At 39.9% G+C, this 27,913-nt stretch overlaps 1 protein-coding gene and 1 long non-coding RNA gene across 7 annotated transcripts; one reads left to right on the top strand and one right to left on the bottom strand.

The window, feature by feature from the left end:
- The first annotated feature begins 58 nt into the window (after nt 1-58).
- Nucleotides 59-19,986, top strand: CFAP210 (cilia and flagella associated protein 210). Of its 6 annotated transcripts, XM_043505246.1 has the most exons (12): nt 106-212; nt 1,054-1,152; nt 1,278-1,343; nt 1,797-2,023; nt 3,383-3,556; nt 3,659-3,852; nt 6,505-6,661; nt 10,346-10,485; nt 11,478-11,670; nt 13,324-13,488; nt 14,621-14,976; nt 19,971-19,986. In XM_043505246.1, coding segments are annotated over exons 1-12 (1,839 nt in total). In that variant the 5' UTR covers nt 106-145; the 3' UTR covers nt 19,972-19,986. The 6 variants fall into 6 exon arrangements, with proteins under 6 accessions (XP_038278194.1, XP_038278195.1, XP_038278197.1 ...); XM_038422264.2 differs by lacking the exon at nt 19,971-19,986 and having other exon boundaries at nt 107-212; nt 14,621-14,993; XM_038422269.2 differs by lacking the exons at nt 3,383-3,556; nt 19,971-19,986 and having other exon boundaries at nt 102-212; nt 14,621-14,993.
- Nucleotides 12,275-27,777, bottom strand: LOC122458113. Its single transcript, XR_006277986.1, has 3 exons — nt 25,444-27,777; nt 13,257-24,375; nt 12,275-13,118 (listed from the first exon to the last, which is right to left on the bottom strand). It is a non-coding gene; the product is annotated as an uncharacterized LOC122458113 (long non-coding RNA).
- Nucleotides 27,778-27,913: the final 136 nt, after the last annotated feature.

Below are 27,913 nucleotides of genomic sequence, written 5' to 3'. Positions count from 1 at the left end.
GGCAGCCCCGGCCCTCCAGCTCTGACACTCAGCCCGCCCCCTTCCGGCTCCGCCCCGTGACGTCGCACGGCACCCGTCTCCCTCCGCCTTTCGGTCGCCTGGTAACCGCCGTCCACGGGCGCCGGCCTGCCCCGCTTGCAGGGGGATGGACGCGGCCGCCAGGCCCGCGGTGCGGTACGGGAGGCGCAAAGGCCAGAGACGGGAGCCCACGCGTGAGTGACATGAGGCTGCCGGGGCCACGCGGACAGACGGGGGACGGTGCCGCGACGTGGCGCTAAGAGCGGGCTGGGAGCGCGGGCGCGCCCCTCCCAGCCGTGTGGTGTCGTGCTCGGCCCCAGCGGGCGCAGCGCCCGGCCATGGAGCCTGCGACGTGGTGCACGGGCCAGGCGAACCTGTGCCACGGCCTGGGATGGGTCGGTGTGCGGCAAAGACCCCACAGGAGAGACGGCTGCAGCCCCCGGCTAATGCACCGCACAGCCCCGGCGCTTCCTTCCTTGGGTGTCGCTGGCCCGTAACCGCGGCGGCACGCGGAGGGAGGGGAGACTACACTGACCCGTGAAGCAGTTACTGGGGGTGAAGAACAGGGGTGGCCAGTGCAGTGAGGGACGGTTGAGGTGAATGGTGCCCACATGCGTGACGTGGTGGTGCCCAGACAGGTGGGGGACCTGGTGCCCAACCGTGGAGCTGACATGCCAGGCCCAAGGAAGACAGCACCCTTACATACAGAGGGGACAATGCCAGGACACAAGGGATGCATTACCAGTTCCTGGAAGCCGTGGGTTAGATGCTGAGCCTAAAGAGGTGGAGGATGTGAAGTGCAGTGAAGAAGAAGATGTCATCCATCCTCTTTCTCCATTCTCACTCCAAATGAGCCCTGGCATCACACAAGAGTGCAGGAGAAATACAGAATAACCCCCTTTATCCAGTCCTTTGCTGGGTGACCCTTTAAGAAAACTGGCAACAGAGATTATAAACAAACAGACCTAAAATATCTCTGTCAGACAAAGTAGTATCTCACATGGTAAAAACCTTCCTTCTTAAATCCCCTCCCAGCTCTGGCTTCTTGGAGACATGCAAGTAGATTTCTAGAGCCTGTTTCTCCTCTCACGAGGGTATACATAGGAGTAACAACTGAAATTAATGAAGTTACAGGTATGTGAAACTATTGTAGGAGTAAATCAGGCCATTTATATAAAGATGCAGCCTATGCTAAACAATCATGGCTATATACAGTATACTACTGTTGACACTTGGTTTGTGCAAATCTCCTTGTTTAGAGGTGGAAGACCAGGCCCACTGCACCAGCCAAAGGGCAATTAGCAGAGAAGTGATTTTATCTAAAAGTAAGTTTTAATTTTAAACATCATTATCAGAAGAGGTAAAAGGTGTCCCCTTTTTTAGATTTGTCATACAGTACTCTTACAAACCAGATGGGCAAGGTTGAATTTAACATTATTTAAATATCTGTTTTTTTTAAAGCAGTAATGACCAACATGAGGGACATTTCCTGAAAATTAATGACTGGCAGGAGGAGTTGAGGGCCTGAAAAATACAGGAAAACAAGACACATTGGTCTGTCAAGTAATATGAGGCTCTGGATCTGAGGGTTAGTTCTGACTGTGCTCCTGCTCCTGGATACTAGAATTACATTACATTGTAGAGTCAAACTAATATGATGCTTTACTGTCAGTGCTGGGTAGGAGTACAAATCTTGGTGTGGGTTTGAACCCACGATTTTCTGGCCAGAAGTGCTACAAACTGAGTGAACTCATTTTTTTGTTCTTTCTTTCACATAGCAGCAAATGGTTTAGAAGAATATAATGTTCCAGATAGTATTTTTCTTCCAAACGGAGTGGATCTGCACCAGGTTACTGTTCTGCCAAAGGCAGAATGGGTAAGGATTCGAGACAGTGTTGACAGTGCAGCTAGAGAAACAGCACGGATTCATGCAGAGAGGAAAGAATGGAAAGATATGCACTTGCGTTCCAAAGCAATTGTGAAAAACTGGCCCAACACCATTGCAGTAAGTGACAAGTACGTTTGGAAATTACAGGGTTACTTTTCATATACCATTAGTACACTCAGAGTGCACTCTTCCCCTCCCTTCTCTATGTACAGACACATACACACACAAACAAAAACTTCTAATAAGAGTTTCACTTTATAACCAGAGTCTACTTTTTGGTGGCCCTGTTTATTAATTCTGTCACCTGCTTAGGTACATCATAGCTTCTTCCTTCTTCACTCCAGAGAAGTATCAGGGAACTCCAGCAGCTAAAGAGAGAGGGCAGCAGTGCTACATGCAGCCGCAGCAGCCCATTAGACCTGCCCATGTCATGTCATGAATAAGTTTAAAACAGGATCATAGAGAGAAGGAGAGAGTAAGACGCGTGAAGGGAAGGTCTCTATCTTCCCTGCAGACTGCCAGTGGAGCCCTTTGCCCACCAGGCCTCCAGTCTTTCCCTTCTCCCTACAGGATTCTTGTTCAAAATATTTCAGTGGGCAAGTCTAGAGCATCTACACTTCCAAATTACTTATCTTTTTGCAGCTCAGGTAATTACATTCTGCCTACCTAAATTTACCCTGTCATTTCAATTGGCTATATTATTATTTACTATCATCTGTATTTCAGTAGTATCCAAAATGTGGATCTGAGAAACAACCATGTCTGTCCCCATAGTATACAGTCTAATAAAATATACAACAGATAAGGTTGGGGGAAAGGGAGAAGACATGCAACAAAATTTTGTCATACTGGCCCCCTCCCTCAACTACTGCGCTGCCTATTCCTAACTAGTTGGCAGTCCTATAGGCATTGTGGTAGAAGTGAATCTTGGTGAGGGATTTGAAAGCAGTTCAGTGTAGAAAGCGCATTCCAAGTGCAAGAGGTGGCCTAGGAAAAAAAGCACAAAGCCTGTTGTGGGAGAAGCAGACAAATGTATTGTGAAGGCTGTCGTAATTGATGAAGCAGAAATCCTTGCTCATTCTTTTCTTTGCTTCCTGTCCTACACTGCTACATAGTGCAGTGCTGTTAAACAGCTTCTGCTTATTACCTCAGAAATGGCTGCACATTAGGGGTGATTGAAGTGATCCATATCCTTTATCCAGTGATGTGAAGCTTATTATAACTACTCATAAAACACTTTGAGATCCTCATATGAAATATGCTTTTTAACTGCAAAGCATTTTTATTATACACTTAAATTTCTAATAGATATTTAAAATACAGGACAGCAGCACAAAAATTGTTTGACTGTTCACTTTAGATATAAGTAGGTAAAATCAACTTCTTGCTGATTTGGTCTTTTGAAGAAGTTATAGATTTTTGGGTCAGTTCTTTTCAGTGTGATCTGTAATGGAAATGAGTTTTATCTGCATTTAGGGCCAGGCACAGAGGAAACTTAAAGCTAAAAAATTGCGAGAAGAAAAGGAGGAAGAAGAAAGAAAACTACTTGATCTGGAGGAAGCACAGTTTCAAGCAGCAAAGCGGAAGGAGGCTATAGAACAGGCCAAAACTTATCAATATTTTCAGAATGAGAGAGTGAAAGGGTTACATGTTTGTAGATGGTTTATTGTCTTTAATTCAAATTATATTGTTTTTGAACATAAATGAATGTGTAATAAAATAAACATGAAATGTTCCAATTCTGTTTTGTAGAAAGCACTTTTACTTACTGAGGTCCTAAAGGAAAGAGATGCTCAGATTGAATTTAAAAAGACAAAGCCAGATATTTACAAAAAAAAGGAAGAAGAAATGGAACGTGAGCATGAAAAAGCTATTCTTAAAGAGCAGGAAAAGGCATATGAACGCTATATGAATCGACAGGCACTTTGCAGAGACCATCTGGAACAGTAAGTAAAACAGGGCTGTTTCTGACTAATAAATTGAGTTAATCTGTTGTTAAAAGAAATCTAGAGTTCATCTGCTAAACAAATGAGTTACCAGGAATTTTTAACAGAAACAAAAGTAGGCTGTCGTTTTCTCAGTAGAGAGAGAAAGACCTATTAGATCATCCATTCCATCTTCTTGGCCATGCAGAATTCTACTGACATTACAGTTTAATATTTTGTCTAATATTTAAAACAGTCCAGTTTTAAAAGCCCCATTGCATCCTTTGGTAAGGAACCTATACTACTTTCCTTGGGAGGCTATTCTACAATCAACAGATCTCACTCCCAGGAAATTTTATATTGCAGATATCAGAAAAATTGCAACAAAACTGGGGCTCCGTACTAATTCACTGAGCACATCTTCCATCCTGCATACTTTAGTAAATTTTGCTAGAAGTATAATGTAATTATCACAACCTGGCCCAGCCCCACTCTCTGGAAAGATACCAGTCTTTCATGGAACCAATCACTGGATTCCCTGTGCTTCTAAGCCCCCTGGATCTTGGTAGTGACTAGACATTATTTCTAGCTCTGAGTCTCAAGGACACTCCCAGATGCAGAACCCCATGTCTAACAACTTTCTTCGGCAGTGCCCCAACCCTTCCAAACTCCCAATTGCTTATAGACACTTCCTCAGAGTTCCATCTTGTTTCTCAGTTAACCCTTTCATGGACAACATGGCTGGCAAACAAATCATCCTGGAAAGGAATTATCAGTGGTTCGGTCTCTTTCTTGATATCTGAAATCTTACTCTTAAGGAGCTGCTACTAAATTCAAATGTTGCAGTGCACAAATCCATTATGAGGAAATCCTGCTCCATTCTTTGAATATAAAGGGTTTCTGGCAATGGCACTAGTGTAGTTCCGCTGCAGAGAAGATGGGGAGGATTTGTGCATCAACTTTCAGAATACCATTGTACAATGTTGTGGTATATCTTCCTTTTCTTCCCACAGTGGAAGGAGCACATTAGGGCTGTGATGGTTACTGCAGTAGCTGCCTTTGTGAAATTCTGCTGCTGCCATGTGAGTTGGGGAAAAAAATTCCTTTTACAACACCCAGAGTTACTAAGTTATCAATCTGTATTTGGGTCAAGCATTGGCCTGAGGATTTGGGCCAATGGCTTTAAAATGCATCACTTTGATTTTGAACTCTGACACTTTACCTGCCTTCAGTTCAGACAGCAGTTCGCACAAGAGATCCACTTTGTGGACACTACAGTGCAAATAAGTGATGGTCACATAACCACCACTCTACTGACCACTATACTTACCTACATGTCTCCAGCTTTCATCCAGATCACATCACACGATCCATTGTCTACAGCCAAACTCTAAGATACAACCGCATTTGCTCCAATCCCTCAGTCAGAGACAAACACCTACAGGATCTCTATCAAGCGTTCTTAAAACTACAATACCCACCTGGTGAAGTGAAGAAACAGATTGACAGAAGGGTACCCAGAAGTCACCTACTACAGGACAGGCCCAACAAAGAAAGTAACAGAACGCCACTAGCCATCCCTTCAGTCCTCAACTAAAACCTCTCCAACGCATCATCAAGGATCTACAACCTATCCTGAAGGACGACCCATCACTCTCACAGATCTTGGGAGACAGGCCTGTCATTGCTTACAGACAGCCCCCCAACCTGAAGCAAATACTCACCAGCAACCACACACCACACAACAAAACCACTAACCCAGGAACCTATCCTTGCAACAAAGCCCGTTGCCAACTCTGTCCACATATCTATTCAGGGGACACCATCATAGGGCCTAATCACATCAGCCACACTATCAGAGGCTCGTTCACTTGCACATCTACCAATATGATATGTGCCAGCAATGCCCCTCTGCCACATACACTGGCCAAACCAGACAGTCTCTACGCAAAAGAATAAATGGACACAAATCAGATATCAAGAATTGTAACATTCAAAAATCAGTAGGAGAACACTTCAGTCTCCCTGGACACTCAATAACAGATTTAAAAGTGGCAATTCTTCAACAAAAAATCTTCAGAACAGACTGCAACAAAAAAACTGAAGAACTGGAATTAATTTGCAAACTGGATACCATCAAATTAGGCCTGAATAAACACTGGGAGTGGATGGGTCACTACAAAAAGTAATTTTCCCTCTGCTGGTACTCACACTTTCTTGTCAGCTGTTGGAAATGGGCAACCTTGATTGCAGTGGCTTCGTTAGCACTACAAAAGTAATTTTCCCTCCCTTGGTATTCACCCTTTCTTGTCAACTGTTGAGACTAGGCCACTTCCACCTTAATTGAATTGGCTTGTTAGCATTGACCCGCCCTCCCACCCCTTGGTAAGGCAACTACCATCTTTTCATGCGCTATAATATATATTCTGCTTACTGTATTTTTCATTCCATGCATCTGATGAAGTGGGTTTTAAGCCCACGAAAGCTTATGCCCAAATAAATTTGTTAGTCTCTAAGGTGCCACAGGGACTCCTTGTTGTTTTTGCTGATACATACTAACACGGCTACCACTGTGAATGTTGTTTAACTCTTAGAAATGTGTGATCTTTGTCCATTATGTTCTGTGTGCATTTTCTTACCTCTTTAGTATTAATATTTTATTTTATACTTTAGAATAAAGGAACATAAGCACCAGGCAGAATTAGACAAATTAGAGGCAAAAAAAGAAGGCAAAGAGATTCAAAGACTGACTAAGTTATATGAATTGGAAGTGCAGAAAGAAAATGAAAAGAAACTGGAGGAAAAACTTGAACATAGGAGGATGCATTGTGTAAGTAACAGAAAAGCAGAAAGTCCAACATTTTTCAACTGGGATGCTTAAAGTTAGGGACTTACATTTATATTTATATACTTAAATAAATGACCAGATTTTCAGAGTTATTAAACTCACACCTAACCCCTCTCACTGAAAACAGTGGAAGCTGCTAGGTGCTGTGCTCTTTTGAAAACCTGTCTCTTAGTGCTGATTTGCAGTTTGCCAAACACATTGTGAGCAGTCCTTTGCTGAGTGCAGCTGGCAGGTCCCCCAGAGCAGGGGATTTTGGAGTTAACACCTCATTGAGGTGCATGGGACAGTTCACACCACTCAGAACTGTTGTTTCAGGCTGTTTGCAGACTCAGGCAGATATCCCTGCATCAGTTGTACTAGAGTCATGTTTTCGGGCTTTTCTTTGCAACCAAAGTAAACTGCGATTCTCACCTCATCACATGAATCCAGGACTTAAGGCCCTAAACATAGGTGCTATGCCTTAATCTGGCCCTGATGTAGATTATTGAGGATATCGGGAAAACATTCCCCTTCTGAATTTTATACACCTACTGCATAAGAGAAGTCCAGATAAGCCAATGGAGAGAAAGTTCCCCACAGGTTAGTTGGAATAGTGAAACTGACTACTAGCAGAAGAAAATTATCAGGCAAATGTCACAGTTCAGGACAACTGCACCTATATTTCCACCTTGTGTCTAGCAAGGGCACCCACTATCAGGCTTCTGGCTCCCCAGGTGCCATGTCTCTTGGGCAATGGACACACTTCTCACTCACTCCTGACTTGGATATTTCCAGGCTGCACAGTTCACTGCCTACACTGTGCACTTCCCAAGAAATCAGACTGCCTAAACAGGTCTGCTTTGCTTTTCTCTCAGAGGCTATATATAGAATAATTGTCCACAGTGATATTTCCTGCCTTTTCCTAAGTAATTACATTTATTTCTTAAGGTGAAAGCATTACAGAAAAAACATTAAAACAATAAAAGAACCTACACACATTAGTAAGGTTATCAGAGATCACCCTAACTGCAACAAGGGTTGTGTTATCGGGGCAGTCCTTCAAGCTCCACATGGGGTTTTCAGTGGTTACAAATTCACAACACGGTCATGAATCTGTGAGTCATTCCTTTATACTGCCTGGGCCTTTGAGCTGAGAGTAGGTATTTCATAGACCATGAGTTTTTCCTCAGGTCATAACTTCAAAAGGTTGGGTCCAGAGGTGGGAATTTTCATTCCCTTCTCCCATATATTTCCTATGAAACCCACTTAACTTTGTTTATCCCAAACATTCCTTCTTGTTTGGCCCATTGTTAAATGAGACCCTGGAAGCTTATGACACTTTCCTGGATTTATGTTAGTCCTTCCCTTCGTCCCCCCCACCCTCCCATTACATAAAATCCCACAATAATACATAAGCCGTTGCATTTTTAATAAAAATGAACTCCTAAAATACTTAATTCAGTAAGGTTTGTCCATGATATTGCAGGAAATTGCCGTATCTGTCACAGGAAGTACAAATATCTCCTTGCAGCTAGCTGAGTTTGTCATTCCAACATTTGCCTGTGAGGAAGCTCTGAAGGAGCCTTCAGAGTTGACTCAATATGTGGAGTGGCCTTGGTAATACCTGCTGGTGGAGCCTCTGATGTCACCGCTGATGGGAGCGGCCTAGCTACTACCCCCTCTTCTGGTAGTTTCCTTTTAAAAAGACATTGAAGGTCTTGATATTCCTGCCTCTGGCTACACTGCAACTTAACTCAATGTTAATTATGTCGCCCAGGGATGTGAATTAGCCACTCCTGAGCGACATAATTTATGCTGATTTAAGTGCTGATGTAGCCCCCCCCTACTCGCTGGTGCTAGAGTAATTAAGCCCAGGGGACAGCTCTCTCATCGGCTTAGAGTGGCTACATTAGAGAGCTTACAGTGGCGCAGCTGCATCAGTACTGCTGCGCTGCTATAAGCTCTTTAGTGTAGCCATAGCCTCTGTTGTTTAAGGGGGAACTGTCAGAGGTTGATGGCTGCTGCTGCTGCCAGAGCTCCTGGAATTATAGTCCTGTCTGTAGGGATTGCTGTGCTGTGTCGTGCTGCCAAAAACATAGAGGTTTCCTCTCACAGTTAGCTGAAGCTTTGTGGAGCATCTCCTGGATTATGCCAGGATGCCCTGACATAGAGAGGAGCTCCGGCTTAGAGGATTTTTTTTTTCATATGTTCTGAAGACCAGAAATCTCCTGCCACGCCTAAAAGGCAGAGTGATTTGAGGTTTTCTCCTCAAGTGAGCAGAGCCTAGATAGTTCCCTTGACTAGCAGGTCTGACACTGCTTCCTAGCTGCAAAAGCAGGGGGGGGGGGAAATCAATGTTTTAATGGCACACCTAGCTACGCAGGAGAATCATGCGACTCCTGACTGAACAGTAAATATTGTCAAGGATCCATTTCACAAGTTACAGGCCAAGTTCTATCCTTAAATTCACACACACAACTCATTGACTTCAAAAGGTCACAAATTCTGCCCTTTAATGTCTGTGTGTACACCAGTGGTTCCCAAACTTGTTCCGCCGCTTGTGCAGGGAAAGCCCCTGCCAGGCCGCGCCAGTTTGTTTACATGCCGCATCCACAGGTTCGGCCGATCGTGGCTCCCAGTGTCCGCAGTTCGCTGCTCCAGGCCAATGGGAGCTGCTGGAAACGGCGCGGGCCGAGGGATGTACTGGCCGCCACTTCTAGCAGCTCCCATTGGCCTGGAGCATCAAACTGCGGCCACTGAGAGCCACGATCGGCCGAACCTGTGGACGTGACAGGTAAACAAATCGGCCTGCCCTGCCAGGAGCTTTCCCTGCACAAGCGGTGGAACAAGTTTGGGAACCACTGGTGTACACAATACAGGAATTGTACCACCACTGAAATACAGCCACCTTTGGGATGAAACATTGGCAGCTGTTTAAGCCCAATGTCTCACATCAGTTTAACACAAAGTGAAAAATATAATATTGTCCCGTTGAAATGGTTTGAAACGTATGATGATGCACTGTAGGTCCAGTTTCATCATCCTCAGCATCATGCAGACTTCAAAAAGAAACTGAACCTGGGCAATAAGATGGGATAGGAAATAAAACTGACTTTCCCCTGTAAAGTTTAGATTCAGATTCTGTTTTGTGGTCTGCAGCTGGCAAAGGCCAGAAATGTCAGAGCCCAAGAGGTAGTGCACCCCGAGTCCATCTCTCCTTCACACCACTTCACTCCTTTCCACAGGTGCTTATTGACAAGAAGCACAGAGGGCCTTTCCAGAGTAGCACCTTGAAGTCAGGGGACATGTATCAAGTGTTTCCGGCCCCACTGCTGGGTCAGTGAGCACCATGTACATGCATGACATTGATATCTCCTGTTGCTGGCATGAATAGTGTATGCATTAGAATATTGGTGCATATTAATGTTACTTTTGCAGCAACTTGTGGTAATTTGGCTCTCAAAATGTAAGGCAGTTCAGGGCTGGGCAAGAACAATGATCCTTTTCTAGAAGTTTCTCTCCTCCAGAACCTTGTTCTCCCTGCTGCAGGCCTAGGGGCACCTCCATAATTTTACATAGTATGGTTTAAGTCTATCAGATTTTTTTTTCTTTCTTTAAAAAGATTTAGCTACTTGTCTTAGTAAATATAATTGGACACTTTTTTTTTTTTTTTTTTTTTTAAAAAAGGCGCATGTTGCTGACCAGGATATTCTTAAAGCTGTACAGGAACAAAAACAAGAAGAGGAGAATGATAAAATTCGAGCTCACTTTAAAGCAAAACAAAATATGAACAAACTGAGACGAGAAAAAGAAGCTGAAATGAACAGGTGGGTCAAATGTTGGAGAATTAAATAAAGTATAGATTCAGAATTATGCCTTTGTCACATGATTATGACAACATTCTAAACGCTTAAGTCAGCAAAAAAGATCTTACAGTATTACAGCATGGATACCTGACCAAAGTACTTCAGGGTATTTGGAGGTTATGAAAGAGGAAAAGGTCTGAAAGGAGTTCCCCTTTCACTGACTCTTTGTAATCACAGATGATGTGCGGTGAGCTGGGTACTCACCTTGATCGTACTGGTCTTCAAAGCTTGTGGACTTAGCAGGAAAGTGGTTCTTAACCGAGGTACGCGTACCCCTGGGAGTATGTAGAGGTCTTCCAGGGGATACATCAATTCATCTAGATATTTGCCTAATTTTACAACAGGCTACCTAAAAAGCACTAGCAAAGTTAGTACAAATTAAAATTTCATACAGAGAATGACTTGTTTATACTGCTCTATATAGGATATACTGAAATGAAAATACAATATTTATTTTCCAATTGATTTATTTTATAATTATATGGTAAAAATAAGGCAGTAAGCAATTTTTCAGTAATAGTGTGCTGTGACACTTTTGTATTTTTGTCTGTTTTTTTAAGCAAGTAGTTTTTAAGTGAGGTAAAACTTGGAGGTAAGGAAGACAAATCAGACTCTTAAAAGGGGTACAGTAGTCTGGAAAGGTTGAGAGCTACTGTTGCAGGACATTGGGCCCCATATCCATGTACTGGAGCTGTGGGCTTTTCATCTGGTCTGCAAGCCTTTTACTCTCTTACCAGTTCCAAACTATCTAAATCCCGATGGAAAACAACATGATGATGTGGCTGTGATTTCCTTTCAGTGAAGAAAGGGAGAAAAGACAGAAAAAGGAAGGGGGAAAACGGATTTCTTATTCAGATACTTGCATATAATTAGATTCCAGTGAGATAGTTGTAAGGAAACCAGGTTTATCTATTTAACGTTGACATGTTGCATTAATTGCTGTTCTGCTATAGGTTAATGCAGGAGCGTAGGGATATTACTATTAACCGTCTAGTTGAACAAATGAAACAGACATTTGAGAGGATTGATGAACGTGTTGCTAGAGATGTTGCAGAGAGAGAAGCTGAGTGGGAAAAAGAGCTCAAAGAGAAAGAAGAAAAAAACAAAGCTGAATTGAAATCAATTGCAGAACACAGAGCCACCGTGGTAAGATACTTAAGGAAAAAGCTACATTAATGTGGTTGTGTACAGTCATTCTTATAAATATTTTTGGGAAAAGCAATAGTTTTTGCAGTTCATGGTGGGAGATTCATATTGAATGTACTGTTCAACACATCTCACAATTAAAGTAGATAGCAAGTCTTTAGACAAAATGTATATGAACAGGCTGGTTGTGTGTCACAAACAACTAAAAGTGAAAGTCTATGTTATCATTGAGAATTGATGCAAATCTCTTAAGTTTTCATTATTTCAAACAGAGTTTTTTGAGCTAGTACAACCAATATAATCACTTGGCACTTTTAGCGAGAAGGGCATACTGGCTAGTAGCTGTAACCTAATCACTTAGCTGATGCTCCTGCTCTCCTGCAAGCTCAGTAGGGAATGAGGGCTGCTCTCCCTCAGGCGTTAGAGAGGCCTTCATCTGCTTGGTGAGGGAGATGGCCTTCAGACTGCTGGCTTCCATCCTACTTAATGAGGCAGAATAATCTGACCCATCACATTGTCCCTGTTTCTTCCATTTTTAGTCTCCTTCATGCCCACTCCTCCTAGAATCATCCATGTGCTCTTCTGATCACCCCTCTGAACACATCACTAGCATACCACTCAAGCAGTTTGAAGATTCAAGAGCTGTTCCTAGGGGACTAGCCTCTCACAACCCTCAAGGGTGAGGACCTGAAGCACAGCTTATTCCAGGCAATTTGACTACAACCCACTAAAACTCATGGGCTCAACAAAGCTATGGCCTCTTACTGGGTGATGTGTTAATCACCAGGTTTAGAGAGCAAGTAAAGTATTAAAAATCCTTGGGTCCTTGACTTCTTTACCAGCATAGTAAAGACCTCTCAACAAAGCATTTATGTGTACGTGTAAATACATAGTGCAGGGTTTGCAACATTTTTCATGCTGTTAACTGCATTTCTGAACAGGGGAATAACCTCTCTTGTTCACAACTGTGCAGCCAAAGTACCTCCTGCTTTGGATTTCATAACATCTACAACAGTTGCTTATGTGGAAAAGTAAAAGTAATGATTTTTTGTTAACCAACTTTCAATGGAAATTAGTATCTGAAAACAATGGGGTAACCAGAACCATGTCACAAGATAGGTCTCTGAGGACCACCAGTAAGTGCTGTACTGGCCAGTTTGAAAATTGCTGTTATAATGAAATTAGCATTTTAAGGAAACATTGGGGGATTTTCCAAGCAACTCTGGTTGGCTATTGACAGGTGACTGACATTACATCGTTAATCAATCACTGATAAAATTAGGAAATACTGAGAAAAATTATGTAAAGCTTTGGAGTCGAGGGAAAACTCTCGTAGGTTTGTGGAATTACTAGATTTTGGAAATGTTTTGCTGATGTTTCACTGCTTCTTAATATTATGGGCCTTTGGTTTTTTTAGTGTCACTTGCCTGTAGAATGATAAAATATGCCTGAAAAATGTGCAAAAAGAAAGAGGAGTACTTGTGGCACCTTAGAGACTGCTCAAATAAATGTGTTAGTCTCTTAGGTGCCACAAGTATTCCTTTTCTTTTTGCGAGTACAGACTAACACGGCTGCTACTCTGAAACCTGAAAAATATGTTTTTCAAATTCGTTGGTTTAGCAAATTGAGTTAAATTTTTTTTATAAAATATAGATAAAAATGAAAGGAGAGAGAGAAAGAGAGGCAAGATTAGAGGGTAAAGAAAAGCTTCATGAACTAATGGAAGCAGACCGCATCTATCTGGAAATGGAGAAAGACAAGAAACGAAGAAATCGCAATGAAAACATAAAAATGCAAGAGACTCATATCCAGCAAATGGTAACTAGGGGGATTATCAGACTGTCAGACATTTTACAAAACTATTTCAGCATACATCTATGGTATAGGAGTCTTGCATGAGACCTAATCTTTATATTATCACAGTGCTGTTCAAAACAAGAGAAACATGAGAAAATTATTTTTATCCCTTTAAACATAATGCTTCAAGAGTTGTTTCTCAGGGACCAGTGTCTTCACAGCGCAAGGGTGGGAATGTGAAGCAGAGTTTATATACATGAGTGGTGAAATCGTTAGTTCACAGGATTGGCAGTAGGATATAGATCCTTTCATCTCCAGACACCTTGTGTGACGCAAGCCCAGTTTCGACTGAAAGATGTCCCCTTCTGATGATGGCTGTTAGGTTGGATTATATAAAATAGCATTTGGTGTCTCAGTCCAGTTGTCAGTGGACATGTATCACAAAATCCCCTACCAGTGCCAACACTAGCAGTATGCCAAATATGTATCATCACAAGGCCCCATGCTTTTGGGACACTTCCCTAGCCTGCTGTGCTGCCCCATCACCTTAATAACATCAACATTGAGGCTCAACCCTTCATAGGCCCACGACTACTACCATTGTCCAATCCCCTCTCAGCTGCCGAAACCATCTGCCAGTGACAAGCACTCCATCCCCTGCTCAGATGCCAAAGTCTAACTATACAAATATGTTATGGGAGTACTGCAGTCTGCCTAGGTTCCCAAAAATCAGATTTTGTACATGGATATGCAAAATCTAGGGATAGTTTAGCATCGTCTGCGCAAATTGGCAACCATATGGATAAGAATTAACTGAGCAGTCAAGACTTGAATGAATGACGTTGATTGAGGTAGCCTTTCAGCTGCAGATAATGGTCTCTCTGAATCAGTATTCAGGGACATTGCTAGCACATGGTTACTGCTCACTTTGTACCTATTCTCTGGACAAACGGAGAATGTCAGTTATGCATTTCTAACTAGAGTTAGATTGTGATTAACAAATAAATTGTTTTTATCAGAAAGGTATTTACAGACAATTATTTTAAAAAATGTCACATAAGGACTTCCACGACTTTATGCCCTGTTAAGCTATTCTACCACAAGTTAACCATGTCAAAATATTTAAGCTTTGTTATTCCCTTCTCCAAAACAGGCTGAAAAACGGGCAAAAGAACAGCATGAGAAACAAGCAGAATTGAACTATGAGGCCCAGAAAGAAGTTATTGCAATTTGCAAGGAGCAGGAATTTCAAGAATATGCAAATCAAGTAATTGATTCAGAATCCAAGACAGCCCGAAATATTTATCCTCTCCTCAAAGCAGCAAAGGAAGGGGCAGGTGGCGGCCATGGACCAGTTTACAAAGAAAGAGGAGGAATAAGACCTAGTTACCAAGCACGAGATATCAATGGCACTCAGCTACCTTCTTATAATTGTAACACTACTGAAGTAAAAGAGCTAAATACCAATGGTAACATCCAGCAAACTAAGGGAAGACTTGGTTTTACATGGTAAAAATAACTCTTTGGAGTCTTTACAAAAAGAAGTCCAATAAATTGGTAAATGATCCATGTTGTATGAAACCCATGAAAGGAACTAGAAAAGCCATAATTACTATATGGAAAGTTGATAGGGATCCAAGTGTATTTTCCTAAACATTAAAAGTTGTATTTTACTAAAGTCACTATGTTAAATCAAATATAGAGGCAGAACTGAATGATGTACTCTGTATAACCAGTGTAGAACCTTACTTTATATAAGGCTCATATTAAAAAAAATAAATATTTTAGTTTCAATTTTGTAGGTTTCAAGTTCAATCTTTTACAGCTACTCGAGTACACTGTAAAGTGCTGCATTTGGCTTCTTGCATTGTTATAATCAGAGCACTAAGGAAAAAAATTATCCTCAAAAGATGCTAAATAAATACTTTTCAAAAGTGTAGGAAATGCATGAGAATCAAATACTAAATAACAAAACAAAGATATGAAAAAAGCATTTAGTATTGCTAAAAATACTTTGATACAAATTTCACATTCCACATGAAATATTTCTTCAGATTCCACTCCTGAATTTAATCAATCAGCATCTAGAGCACTAGTTCATTATCAGTATATAATTTCTTCTCTGTTCTCTTAAAATCTGAATCAACTCTTGCAACAAACTAATAACTACCTTGCTGCTGTTACACAACTTTAACTACAGTAGGCCCAGCTTTCATTAACATAGTTTTACTAAAAAAAACGAGGAGTCCTTGTGGCACCTTAGAGACTAACAAATTTATTTGGGCATAAGCTTTGGTGGGCTAGAACCCACTTCATCACTAAATTATTTCATTACTAAGTTATTCTGCGTACAAAAATACATGCAAAAAGTAAAACAGTTACAGCAAAAAGAACATGTTGCACATACTCAGCTTATATGCCATTTTACAAGGTTCTGTGTAAAAATATATCATCATCTTATTATATAGAAAACTAAGAGGTGACTTGATCATGGTGTGTAAGTACACCTACATGTGAAGAAGAGGGCTCTTTGATCTAGCACACAAGAGGCATAAACAAGGTCCAGTAACTGGCAGTTGAAATTAAATAAATTCAAACTGGAAATAAGGTGTAAATCTTTAACACTGGAACAATTTATCAAGGTATATAGTGGATTCTCCATCACTTGAAGTCTTTAATTTAAGACTAGATATCTTTTTAGAAGATATGCCATAATTCAAGCAGCAGTTACAAGCTTGCTACAGGAATTACTGTGGTACTAAATGGTCTGTATGCTTTTATGCAGTAGGTCAGATTAGATGCTCCTAATGGATTCTTTCAGGCCTTGAAGTCTATGAAAAAGGGTTAGATGCTTACAGACCAATCACTGCAAGTTTCCCTACAAACATGCTGTCTAGTACAAAATTTTATTTTAAAAAATCTGAATCATACATTTATATAAATTCTATTCTACTATGTTTAATGTGTCAGTATTGGAAATTTGATTGCAAACATGTAATGCTTAATGTAGATGACTACAGATATACACAGCTTGCAATATAAGGCCCTGATCCAGCAAAACACTTCAATACATGCTTAGCAACTCAGAACATGAACACAATAGTTCTGATGACTTAAATGGAACTATTCACTGTTTAAAGGTCAGCATATGCTTAAGTGCTTTGATCGATTGGGAAAAATTTAATTTGCCTGTATTTCTAGTGCAGCAGGAGCCATATTGTGGTAACATATCCTTGTATTTGTTTTTGCACAAGTTTAAGTGTTATCAGCAGGAGAGTATGTGCAGCATTGTAAATCCCACCCTTTGATCAACTGCTGCTGCAAAGACAGCACAGACGCAAAAGACAGCAAAGAATATTGTTTGGCACTATCTAACAAAAATCCTGCCATTTAAAAAAGAACAATCTCTACATGTAAATGTGTATTTTTAATACACACATTCTGAATCACATTATATCCCTATTGTAACTATAACATAGAAGCAAGGTCCAAACAACTTGAAAGTAGAGCTTTTTAACTTGTAATTTCTTTGCTTTGGTTGAGTTGGTTCTTTAACTTTTATAATGTAGGCACCGTTTATATCTAATCTTCCATTCCAAACCTATTTCTTCTCCATCCTGCTAATTTTTGCTTGGAACAACTGATTTGTTTGCAAATTGTGTTGCTTAAAATAGGGATATAGAGAATTTTTCTGAAAAACTGAAATGTGTCAGATTCAAAATTTCTTTTACCACTTCATTAAATCATTACTTGGGGCTTATTATCTCCCTGTCCCCATGGCTCATTTTTTAATAATTTTTACCCACACATTCTCAAAAAAATTTCAGCGCTCCCAACCTCACACACAAAGATGGTTCTTCAAACACAAAGAATGGGGCATTTTTCTTACTCAGGGCATTAGCCAAGACACAATTATTTAGCAATTCTTTCCATAATGGGTTGGAACCAGAGCAGGAAGGGCTCAGGCTAGACAATCCAGTTAAGTGAACTGCCTGTTTACTCTCTAGGACTATTGCAGTCCTCCAAGACCAGAGGATGAGAGAGAGAACAACGGTAGGGACTGGAGAGATTAGTCAGGGGAAAGAGGAGAAATTGGAGACTGGAGAGAGAAGCCAGAGGAAGGATGGAGGGGGACAAGGTAAGGACTGCAAAATGGAGCCTCGGGTAAGTGTGGAAGATGGTGGGAACTAGAGAGGGATTAACTAGGAGAGTGATGGGAAATCTGTGATGCATACGCACAGATACTTGCACACTCTCCCGTGCACACGTGTAGATAACTGACCTCACAAAGTACAGTTAGTGTGTTATAATTTAAATGCATCCGAGGGTCACACTGTCCCAAAACCACTGATCAAGATTTAGTGGTGGTATAATTTACAGTGGTGGTATAATTTACTCAGCAGGTGAGAGCTGGAGTGCGTGTTACACCTTGATAAATTTTATTAATGGTAGACAAGATAATACAACTGGCTGTTCAAAAAAATAGGGATTTTATTTAAATAGCAACAAATGCATTCCACCTACCTACAACAACATTCAATATATGAAGAATATATATAATAAAAAAACAACAATTTGAATATAGACACTATAACTTACTAATAAGCATACTTAACTAAATATAACCCTCTAAATAAAAAAAAAAATCTCTGTATGCACAGGCTATTTATTATCTTATAGGTTATTACTATTATTACTATTAGTTCAAGCTTCTCCTTTCCCCAAATCACTCACTGGGTTGACACAAAAGCCTAACTCGATAGATATTGCTGAATCACAGTTCTAGACTTAAACATGATAGAAGCCAGGCACCTACACCTGCCATTTTAAATCAGGTTTGCTGTTTAAGGTAATTTCTTCTATGCCATTCTGTCATGTCTTTCCTGCTTCATTTTTTATTTTTAAAGTCAGCCCAGTATTTTCAGTAAGGTGGTAACATGCACAGTGGTAGGCCATGCAATAACGTTGTGGATCATCACCCTTTCTAATATGTTGGGAAAAAAATCAAACATATATTCTCACCTTGATGAGCATGGCAGCTTAACTCCCCCTAGGAAAAGGTGTACCTAGAGTTGTAAGTTTAGGATGTAAGTGTATGAAATACTCCTTTACTTCTTCATCAGTTTCTTCCATTATAAATAGACAACCCCACTCTCAGCACAGCAGCTGTTCTCTGTTACAGTCAACTGCATCTGCTGTTTAGTGCTGATTTGCAATTTACTAAATACATTGTATGCACTCTAGCCTTTTCAGAAAGAGGGTGCTTTGTGTCAGGCCATATGGAAAGAAAAGTCTACTTTTTCATGTTTTTCTGTTAGTAGGCTAGATATTCCAATATTGTTAGCCAGGTTGTGGCCACAAATGCAGTGTGAACACAAAAAAAGTGCTAAAGTCTGAAATATGCCCCTCTGTATACTTACAAAAAACATGAGAGATGGTACCTGCTGAACACCTTTGCAGCGACAGGTCTGAATGTACTTAGGCAGAGTGGGGAGCAAAGTACTTTTTAGACAAGTGTTCTAAGAAGCAACAGGACATCCTAGGAAAAGCGAGAGGCTTCTCAGTGCAGGTGCTTCACTACTGACACAGGTAGCTGGGGTGATTCATGTTTAAAACAACTTTTTATGGAACTGAGTACAGTTTAAATATAGCTGTCCAGTAAGAACCATTAGCCACATCCTTGTTACTCACTGGAGGTCATCTCAGCTTGGGTGGAGAGATAAGCACAAAGGTGGACAGTACTTTCATGCCCCTAATTCTTGAGTTGCTAGTCTGATCCCGAGAAGCAGGCTCAGGGCTGAGCTAAATTACTGCAGCTGCCAATGGCCTGGGGCTTGTTGGGATTACCAAAGCTCAGGATACATCTCCTTTCCACTCTTCACAGCTCCTGTTCTTGGAGGTTTGGGAGGTGGTGGCAAAGGAGCTGCTATCCCACCCTTATGCTACTTGGGGGTTCTCCAGTGATAGAGGAAGTCCCAGATGTCGAGTTATGCTAGGTTTAGGAGTGCAATGTTCTACATGGATGCTGCAGAGCTGAGTTCCTGGCCCCATAGCTCTCCAGACCAAATTATCCTGAATACTGGCAAGGATATGCATTATGGCTATGGGACACTGTCTGCCCTCAAATACCTAGAAACTGCTCTCAGTTGACATAGTATGACCATCGTCTCTTTACCAAGATTTAGAGGCTTGTCAGTAAATACAATTGGACACTTTCTTATTTAAAAGGACATATTGCTGAACAGGATATTCTTAAGGCTGAAGAGGAACAAAAGTGAGCTGAGGAAGCTATTCGAGATCACTTTAAAGCTAAACAAGAACAGGCCCATCTGTGGCGAGAGAAAAAATTCAAACAGCACAAGTGGATACGTTGTTATAATATTCCATAAAAGTGATAATATGGCTCCTGGATTATTTTCTCTCTCTTATGTAAAAGGGTAGGATGAAAAAAATGTAGGTGACTCTGTAAATTGACTTAGCTGTGTCTCTCCCATAACATGTAGATGAAAATGAAGGACAATACAAAAAGACTGGAGAAATAAGAGACTAAAGAGCAGCTGTATGGATTAGTGGAAGCAGACAAAAGCAACTGGGCAGCTGAGAATCAAAGCAGGCAAGAAGAGAACAAGAAAATACAGCAAGCTTAAATCCAGTAAATGGTAACTGGGGTGGGGGGAAGGGGATTATCCACTTCAATCTTTTAATGCTAAGTGACATTTCAGTGCCTGTCAGTGGCACATGGTTGCTACATCAGATCTTAGTCTTTACTATTCTAAACCAAAGCAAGACTGATGCTTATTTGGTTTGGGTTGTGGGTTTTGTTTGTTTTTTTTTTTTTAAACAAACTGTCATGGAGGGAAGAGGAAGTCTTGGGTCTGATAATTGGTGACCTGGAGGAGTAAACCTATTTAAATTCACCCCAGGCAACTGGTAACTGAAAAATGGCACCATCTGAAAATGGCTCTAGTGACCACTCTGGTGACCATTGGATTCCCACCAGCTTTACCCTTTAGAGGTTAAGCGAAATCTTGGGCTGGCTGAGTGCCACTCTTAATGCTAACTGGCAACATTAGTGATAGCCTTAGCTGAGAAACCAAAGCCTGAATGGGCATGACTTCAAATATTTTGTCTATAGTAGAGGTGGTTCCTTCAGGTTAGAATTCCAGCACATTGTTGGGGTTGCATGGGGAAGCTTATACTGATGCTGTATGAAAACTAAATTCATAAGGGGTGAAATCCTGTTCCTACTGAAGGCAATGGGAGTTTATCAAAGCATTTCACAGCCAAATTTAAAAATAAGCACTTACTACATTCAAGAAACTCAAGGTCCATACATTGCAATGGATTGGAGTACTAGCGCCACAGTTGTTAGATCACTAGTTTCACTAATCATTGTTTGGAGACTGTTTTATAGACCAACCCTCACTATTGGAGCTCAGTCTTTAGCGTTACACCGTGGAGTTTTAGGACATTTAACAATTCTCTTCTGATCCAGAAAAGGGAAGACAATTTCAGTCCAAACACAGACAGAAATTTAACTGCTATTTAAAATTAACGGAGGCTAAATTCTGCTACATTACTACTTCTGCCTTGTGACTGGCATTCTGGTATATTTGACTTAAGTATGTATTTCTGCATAGCCACTCACCTTTCCATAGGAGCCAGGGGCATGCAGCATAAGTGTTTTGAGACTGGGCAGTTTTAGCTTCAACAGTCACAATCCTTCAGATTCACTTATTCTTTGAAGCAAGTGGAAAAGTTTCCTGCCAATAGGAATCCCTCAAAGCTTGTAAGCAGTTGGTTTCTAGACTGGATCTAGTTATTCATGAGATGAGATCCTAAATTAGATAAAATTTCAGTGCTTTCCAGGCAGTGATTTAACATACATCTTGGATTTTCTAGCAGTAGTTCAGTTCCCCTTTACAGGCCTAGAGATACCCTCATTACAAAGGTTTCCCAGATCAAACTCCTTTCTGAGACCTCGTGAGGTGTAATTCTGTTTATCTTCTAACATACATTTGAGTTAGTTCCCTTCTATCAACCCTCTTGTCTCTGATAATAGCTTTGTCAGGCCCTGTCCTGCAATGGTGAAACTTCCCCCAAATTCTAACTGGCTTCAAAACTTGTTCAAGATTTAAGCCAGCTGAAGTTATAGCAAAAGCTAGTTTACAAGTGGCCTGAACACATTTCAAAACCAGCTGTTTTGGGCTCTTGGCAATAAATTAACCATTAACCAATTGCTTGGGGGAGGAATAGTTCAGTGGTTTGAACATTGGCCTGCTAAACCCAGGGTTGTGAGTTCAATCCTTGAGGGGGCCATTTAGGGATCTGGGGCAAAAATTGGGGATTGGTCCTGCTTTTGAGCAGGGGGTTGGACTAGATGACATCCTGAGGTCCCTTCCAACCCTGATATTCTATGATTCTAAGTTGATGCTATGCAGCAAGCTGAGCTGAAGATCAAGATTTCGCTAGTCACAACTTACTGACTATTCTATAAACAGGACAAGCTTTTCATTTTATGCTCTGCTATTGGAAACTTATTTAGTGGCTGCTAAAACTTAAGCTTTTTTGCCTTTTTACAGTCTTAAGAACATAGTAACTGCCATACTAGATCAGGATAGTGGGCCATCTATTTCATTATCCTGTTTTCAACAGCAGCGTTTTGATACTTCAGACAAAGGTGCAGACAATTAGACAATAACTCTACACAGAGGAGAAGTTTCCTTGTAGTCCTTAGCAGGAAGGTGATTTTATATTCTTTCCAATTTGTTATCTACAATAACACGAGATAGGGTATTTTTATTCCAGAATTGTCTAATCTTTTTTGAATCCTCCTAAGCCTCCACAAGATATGGCATTGAGTTGCAAAATGTCCCCGATCTTTTATGCTAGGAGGATAAATAAGAGCTCTCATTTACCTCTTCCTCTATAGCACAGTGTTGTATTTCTATCCTTTGTTTTTCATCAACCTTTCAAATAGCCCCAATCTTTCAGTCTCTCTTCACGTGGAAGTTTTTCTCTACCAATGAGGACTTTCACTCCCTTATGCTGAATTCCTATTTCTGCTCTATCCACTGATAGGGTGGCCAGACCCAAACAGTACTTTAGGTTGGGGGGGGGGAGGGCGCATAGTATCAATTTTATATTTTGAATATTTTTCTGTCCAATATCCCAATCCCCAACACTGTCTGCTGGGACTGCCTATTTTTCCAAACTGAAATAATGACAACCCTCAGTCTTGTCTAACCATTTCAGTTCTTCCCATGTTGAATGGGTGCTCAAGTCAGCTGCAGGCCTACAGAAAGCACAAAAAGACAGAGTCCCCAAACCAATTTTAAAAATAGACAAAGGCATTGTTAGTTCCACCTCTGAAGATACATTTTAAATAAAAAAATCAGAGAAAAACCTAATTGTAGAACAGGTTACATTTTTCTGTTAGAACCAGAATGTATAGTAAGATTTTTGGACGTTTCTTTATTCACCAAAAAACAGGCAGATAAAATACCATAAGTACTAACAGACAGAAGCGTCTGTGACTTGCAAGGTCAGTCTACAACAGTCGTTTTCAACCTATGGTCTGCAGACCCTTGGGGATTTGTAGACTATGTCTAAGATTTCGCAGAGGTTCACACCTCCATTTAAATTTTTTTAGGGGTCCACAAACGAAAAGGGGTTGAAAACCACTGGTCTACAAAACACACACTGCTGCAAACAGCCCAAGGCAACCAGAGAACAAGAATTAGTTATTAAGTACATAATTCCACTAGACCTCACTGAATATTTAGTTTAAAACTGCTCAAGAAATAAGTGTCACTAATATCCAGCAGATTAAGGAGAAGGGTAGAGTCTACATTGTAAAAGCTGCCTGGCTATAACTGCTTTGTACAGTTACCATTGATCAGTAATTGAACAGATTTGTTTTATGAAAAGATACTTAAAACAAACGAAGGGTAAAGTATGTACTGTCTGTAACCAGTGCCATAATACTCTTACTTAATACTCAACATCTTTTTTCATAGAAGTTTTAGCTAAACCTTTAACAGCTGGCTTCTTGAATTAATACAAGAACAATTCTTGGTCATGCTTTGTAACAATCAGTGAAACAATGACAATTATTAAAAAAAACTTTCAGTACATGAATCCAACATAAAATCATGCTTACCAGTAATGATTTTTCTAGTCTTTATGTACAGAACTCTATATTTATGACTGAAAGTTGGACAAAGCAGCTTTCCACCTGGACTTCTTTTTGAAGAGCATAATTTATGCGATAGCAAACATTACAAATAAGAAAAGTTTAAGTAGCCAAACTATTGTATGACAATGGTCAGCATTGTCACAGCGACTGCCTGACAACTTCTGTGCTATAGTGTTGAAATCAAGTGTTCACCCATTTCTCTTTAAACAGTTAGTAATGACAGAAAGATGAGCTGTTCTGGCGCTAAACAAAAATAACCCTATTTTGTGAGCAAAAACTAATACAGGATAAGAACGAAGGATGAACAATAGTTAGTGAGGTCAGAAGTGATGTCCTCGGAAAATTAAAGCCTTAGTTGCAGGGTTTACAAGAAACGTTGGTGCATTATGGGCACAGAAATATGAAGCAAATGCCTGTTTTTACAAAAGCATTTGTAGTCAGCAGTTTCAGAAACATTAAGATGCTGTGGTATGTGACACACAATCCCATACACTAAAAAAAAAAAAATTCTGATCATGGAAGATTATTACTTTTCAAAGAGGGTGCATGACATTTTAAAGCAATTGTTAAACTTTTCAAAATTGATAGTATTAATTAGTAAAAAGTGTTTTTAGGTAAGAAGTTTACCTAGAACTTTGAAGCAGAATATCTTGTGGGACTTCTCTCTCCTTGGTAATTGTCATTCCTCAACCAAGTCCCTCCCACATACCCTGTAATAAATAAATAAATAAAAATGAAGACTAAGTTGGGAAGTTACAGGAATTTCTGACAATGTCAAAGGAATTTAAATTATGGGAGTATCTTTCGTCTGCTGTCAAGGAACTCATTACACAGTGGCATCCCTTTTTTTATACAGTCTGTAATACAGGAAAAGTTCTTGTCCCATACGCAAAACAAGTTTTCTATGCACTGTGTAGAAAGCCACAGACAGTTGTACAAGTAACAAGGCTCAGCCAGACTAGAAGTGGAATGGACAACTTCATCTTCAGGCTGCATTGTAAAAAGACTTTCCTATAAATGCAGATGTTGGTTGGAGATCTTAATTTAATAAACAGCCTGACACTAACAAAATATGAAAAAAGCATTTAGTATTTCTGAAAATACTTTAATACACAAGTTGCACATTCCATATCAAGCACTCACATTTTGGAATGTTCTCCCATTAGAGAACTACAGATTAAAAATTTCCATGAGACTGAGACCTCAGATTACTTTGTTATCACTACAATTCTTAGCTATTGCAGAAAACCAATAACTAGATAGCTCCTGTTACCACAGCTCACAAAATTAACTAGGCCTAATTTTTTTCCTTTCTTTCAAATAAATCATTCACAGTAAAAAATACATGTAAAAGTTAACAGTTACAGCAAAGTTAACACAATTTTACAGGGATAGATGTATAAAAGGGTTAAATGCTTGCAGAAAAATCTTTGCAAGTTTTCCTACAAACATGCTCTGCATGTTGCAAAATTTTTAACCAAAAAAGTCAACTATTGCATTACATTAGTGCAAGTTCTAGTCTATGTTCAACGTATTACCATTAGAACATTGATTAATGCACACATTTAATACTTTATGGAGTACAGACATGCACAGTTGGCAGTTCAAGCGACTGATCCTGCAGTCCTTGGTCATGTGAACAGCCTCACTGGTTTCAGTTGAGGCTGCTCATAGGAGCACCTTGCGGGTACTACTTCAGCTTGATTTATCAAAACAAGACATATAATCCTGCTACTTATACTTTCCCTTTGAATTGACTTTAAAATGCCCAAACTTACCATTTGATTATCTTTTGTCATTGCTGCCTCTTCCCTGAAATTTCACAGTGAACATTAAATTTTATTTTGGAGATCAGAGCTTGGAGTTTTTTGTTTGTTTTTGTTTTGTTTTCTTGTTTAAGCATTGTGTTCCTTAACGAAAAAGAAACAGTGTCATTTTGCTAATTTGGTACTCCCAACTACTTTGGGATTTTAACTGTTCTGAATGGTAAGGGGTAAAATTTACATCAAATATAAATCTACATTCAAGAGGTGACAGTTCCAAAAACTGAACACATCAAATGTTTCATTTACCATACAATGCTTACACAAGCAGTCTTAAGGGTTTGGAATCTAAATTCTGCAAAATGCAGTTAGTTTGCAGATCTCTGGGTAGGATTTAAATTTCTTGGATAAATGATTCTAAACGAAGTATTGTGCCAGAAAATCATGTGAAAGAATGTGTAATGTTTCTTAACATTTACACTACAGTGACTTTAGGGATTATGAAAGTGTGAAGTTTTGTGTGTTCTCATTTCCTCCTGGAAATTAAGCAGACATTAGAAATTAATTCACATCACACATGTCAAAAAACAAATATCCAGCTCTTTTCTCATACAGACTTCTTCCAAATACTATAGACAAGAACTGAAGGCAATTTAGAAAGATATGTATCTGATAACGTACAGTACATTTCTTATGAGGGTTTATAGCTTAACGGAGTCTTACTAAAATTCAGTAATAAATATTCTTCTGCCAGTAACCTAAGCAGTAAATCAAATGCACACCTGGAAGGTGTGTCCAGCAGAGATATTTTGTCCCCTTAATAAAAAGCAACTATTCTAGGAAAGGAGTGCAAGATGAGAGAACAGAAACAAACCTCAATTAAGGTTTATATTATGTTGAAGTCTATTTGCAAGATTGAGTAATATTTATAAACTATAAGAGGGGTAGCCGGGTTAGTCTGGATCTGTAAAAGCGATAAAGAGTCCTGTGGCACCTTACAGACTAACAGACATATTGGAGCATAAGCTTTCGTGGGTGAATACCCACTTCATCATGCATCCAACAAAGTTGGTATTCACCCACGAAAGCTTATGCTCTAATATGTCTGTTAGTCTATAAAGGTGCCACAGGACTCTTTGCCGCATTTATAAACTAGACATCCCTCTGGGATGGTCATCAGTAAATACCTGAAGCCAACCAATGGAGAATTAATGTCATAAGGAGTCCATAGTGTGACAATTCTAATAGAAAATGACCTTTTACAAGGTAATGTTGATAATTAGATGGATTGGAAGAGGAAAACTTGACCCAGGGCCTTTTTAAACACTAACACAGTGGCTACTCATATGTAAAAACCAAAAAATTAGAATATGGCAACATGTCTTTAAAAGGAAATGGTTTTTGAAAAATTGCACAGTACATCCATCTTCAAGGAAGAGTCTGTACTTCTAAGTTAATGATGGCTTCAGGAATACTCAACAACAAATTTGGGCTTGGTATGATAAAATTTGCAAAGAAACAATAATTCGATTCTTCAATCACATTGCACATAGCATACAATTCCATATTATAAAATCAGTAATCATTACAGGTCATTAGATTAACTGTGCACTCTTTTGTCAGGGTTTGGAAATCCACGTTATCAGCATGTGCACTTAATGCATCATAAGATGGCTTTGATAAAAATGAAATGAATATCCTCAATAAGGACAGTACCATACTCTCTCCCTGTCCTTACTGTTTTTTCTTGCATCGTGGCACATAAAGACTCTTGAGTGGACCAATTTTGGGAGATTAGTTAGAAAACAAAGCTTTTCCCATTACAGTGTACAATATGCTTTCCATGCTGGATAGACCACAAGCATTGTTTATATTACCTAACATAAAATATTTATCATATTTCAGTTCCCTGTCTAAGCAACTGTGGGTAGGATTTTCAAAAGCAATCAGCCTTTGCCCAATTTACCATCAATTTTAGCATGAGCAGAGGTAGGCCTATATCAAGTGCTTTTAAAGATCCCACCATGTGTAGTTAAAACTGTACCGCTTAATTCCCCTTACTACAAAATTCTATTGCATTAAACAGTGACTGATCTATGGTACTGTCTCCTCAACTGGATTTAAATCAGCTACAAAGAAAATATAAGAACATAAAAACTATTATAATAATTTTTTGCAACAAAACAAGGGAGGCAATATATGAAACAGTGTAAAATGTATTTTAACTTCTAAAATAAACAGACCATACAAACTTATCTTTCCCAAAACTATATTGAAATAGCAATTGGACGACTTATTTTTCACCCCTCTATCCAATAAAGAATTCCATTTTAAAAGGAGATACTTCTTAAATACTTCCGAGTGTGTGTGTTTGCTTGCTGAGGAAGTATCCGAGCGTGTGTTTGCTGGGAGGGCAGGGAGAGAGCCTGAGTGAGTGTCTGATTGGCTGCTAGCCTGCAGGGGGCGGGCATTAGGGTGTCTGTGT

The sequence above is a fragment of the Dermochelys coriacea genome, chromosome 11 (genome assembly GCF_009764565.3).
Source record: "Dermochelys coriacea isolate rDerCor1 chromosome 11, rDerCor1.pri.v4, whole genome shotgun sequence".
In the NCBI taxonomy this organism is placed as follows: Eukaryota; Metazoa; Chordata; order Testudines; family Dermochelyidae; genus Dermochelys; species Dermochelys coriacea.
This window is presented reverse-complemented; position numbering and strand designations above follow the sequence as displayed.

Bases quoted from the DNA above. Each gene is read 5' to 3' on its own strand.
- CFAP210 (XM_038422264.2), top strand. From the start codon at position 146: ATGGACGCGGCCGCCAGGCCCGCGGTGCGGTACGGGAGGCGCAAAGGC. The intron at 10,486-11,477 runs GTGGGTCAAATG...GTTCTGCTATAG, and splicing joins AAAGAAGCTGAAATGAACAG to GTTAATGCAGGAGCGTAGGG. The intron at 11,671-13,323 runs GTAAGATACTTA...TATAAAATATAG, and splicing joins CAGAACACAGAGCCACCGTG to ATAAAAATGAAAGGAGAGAG.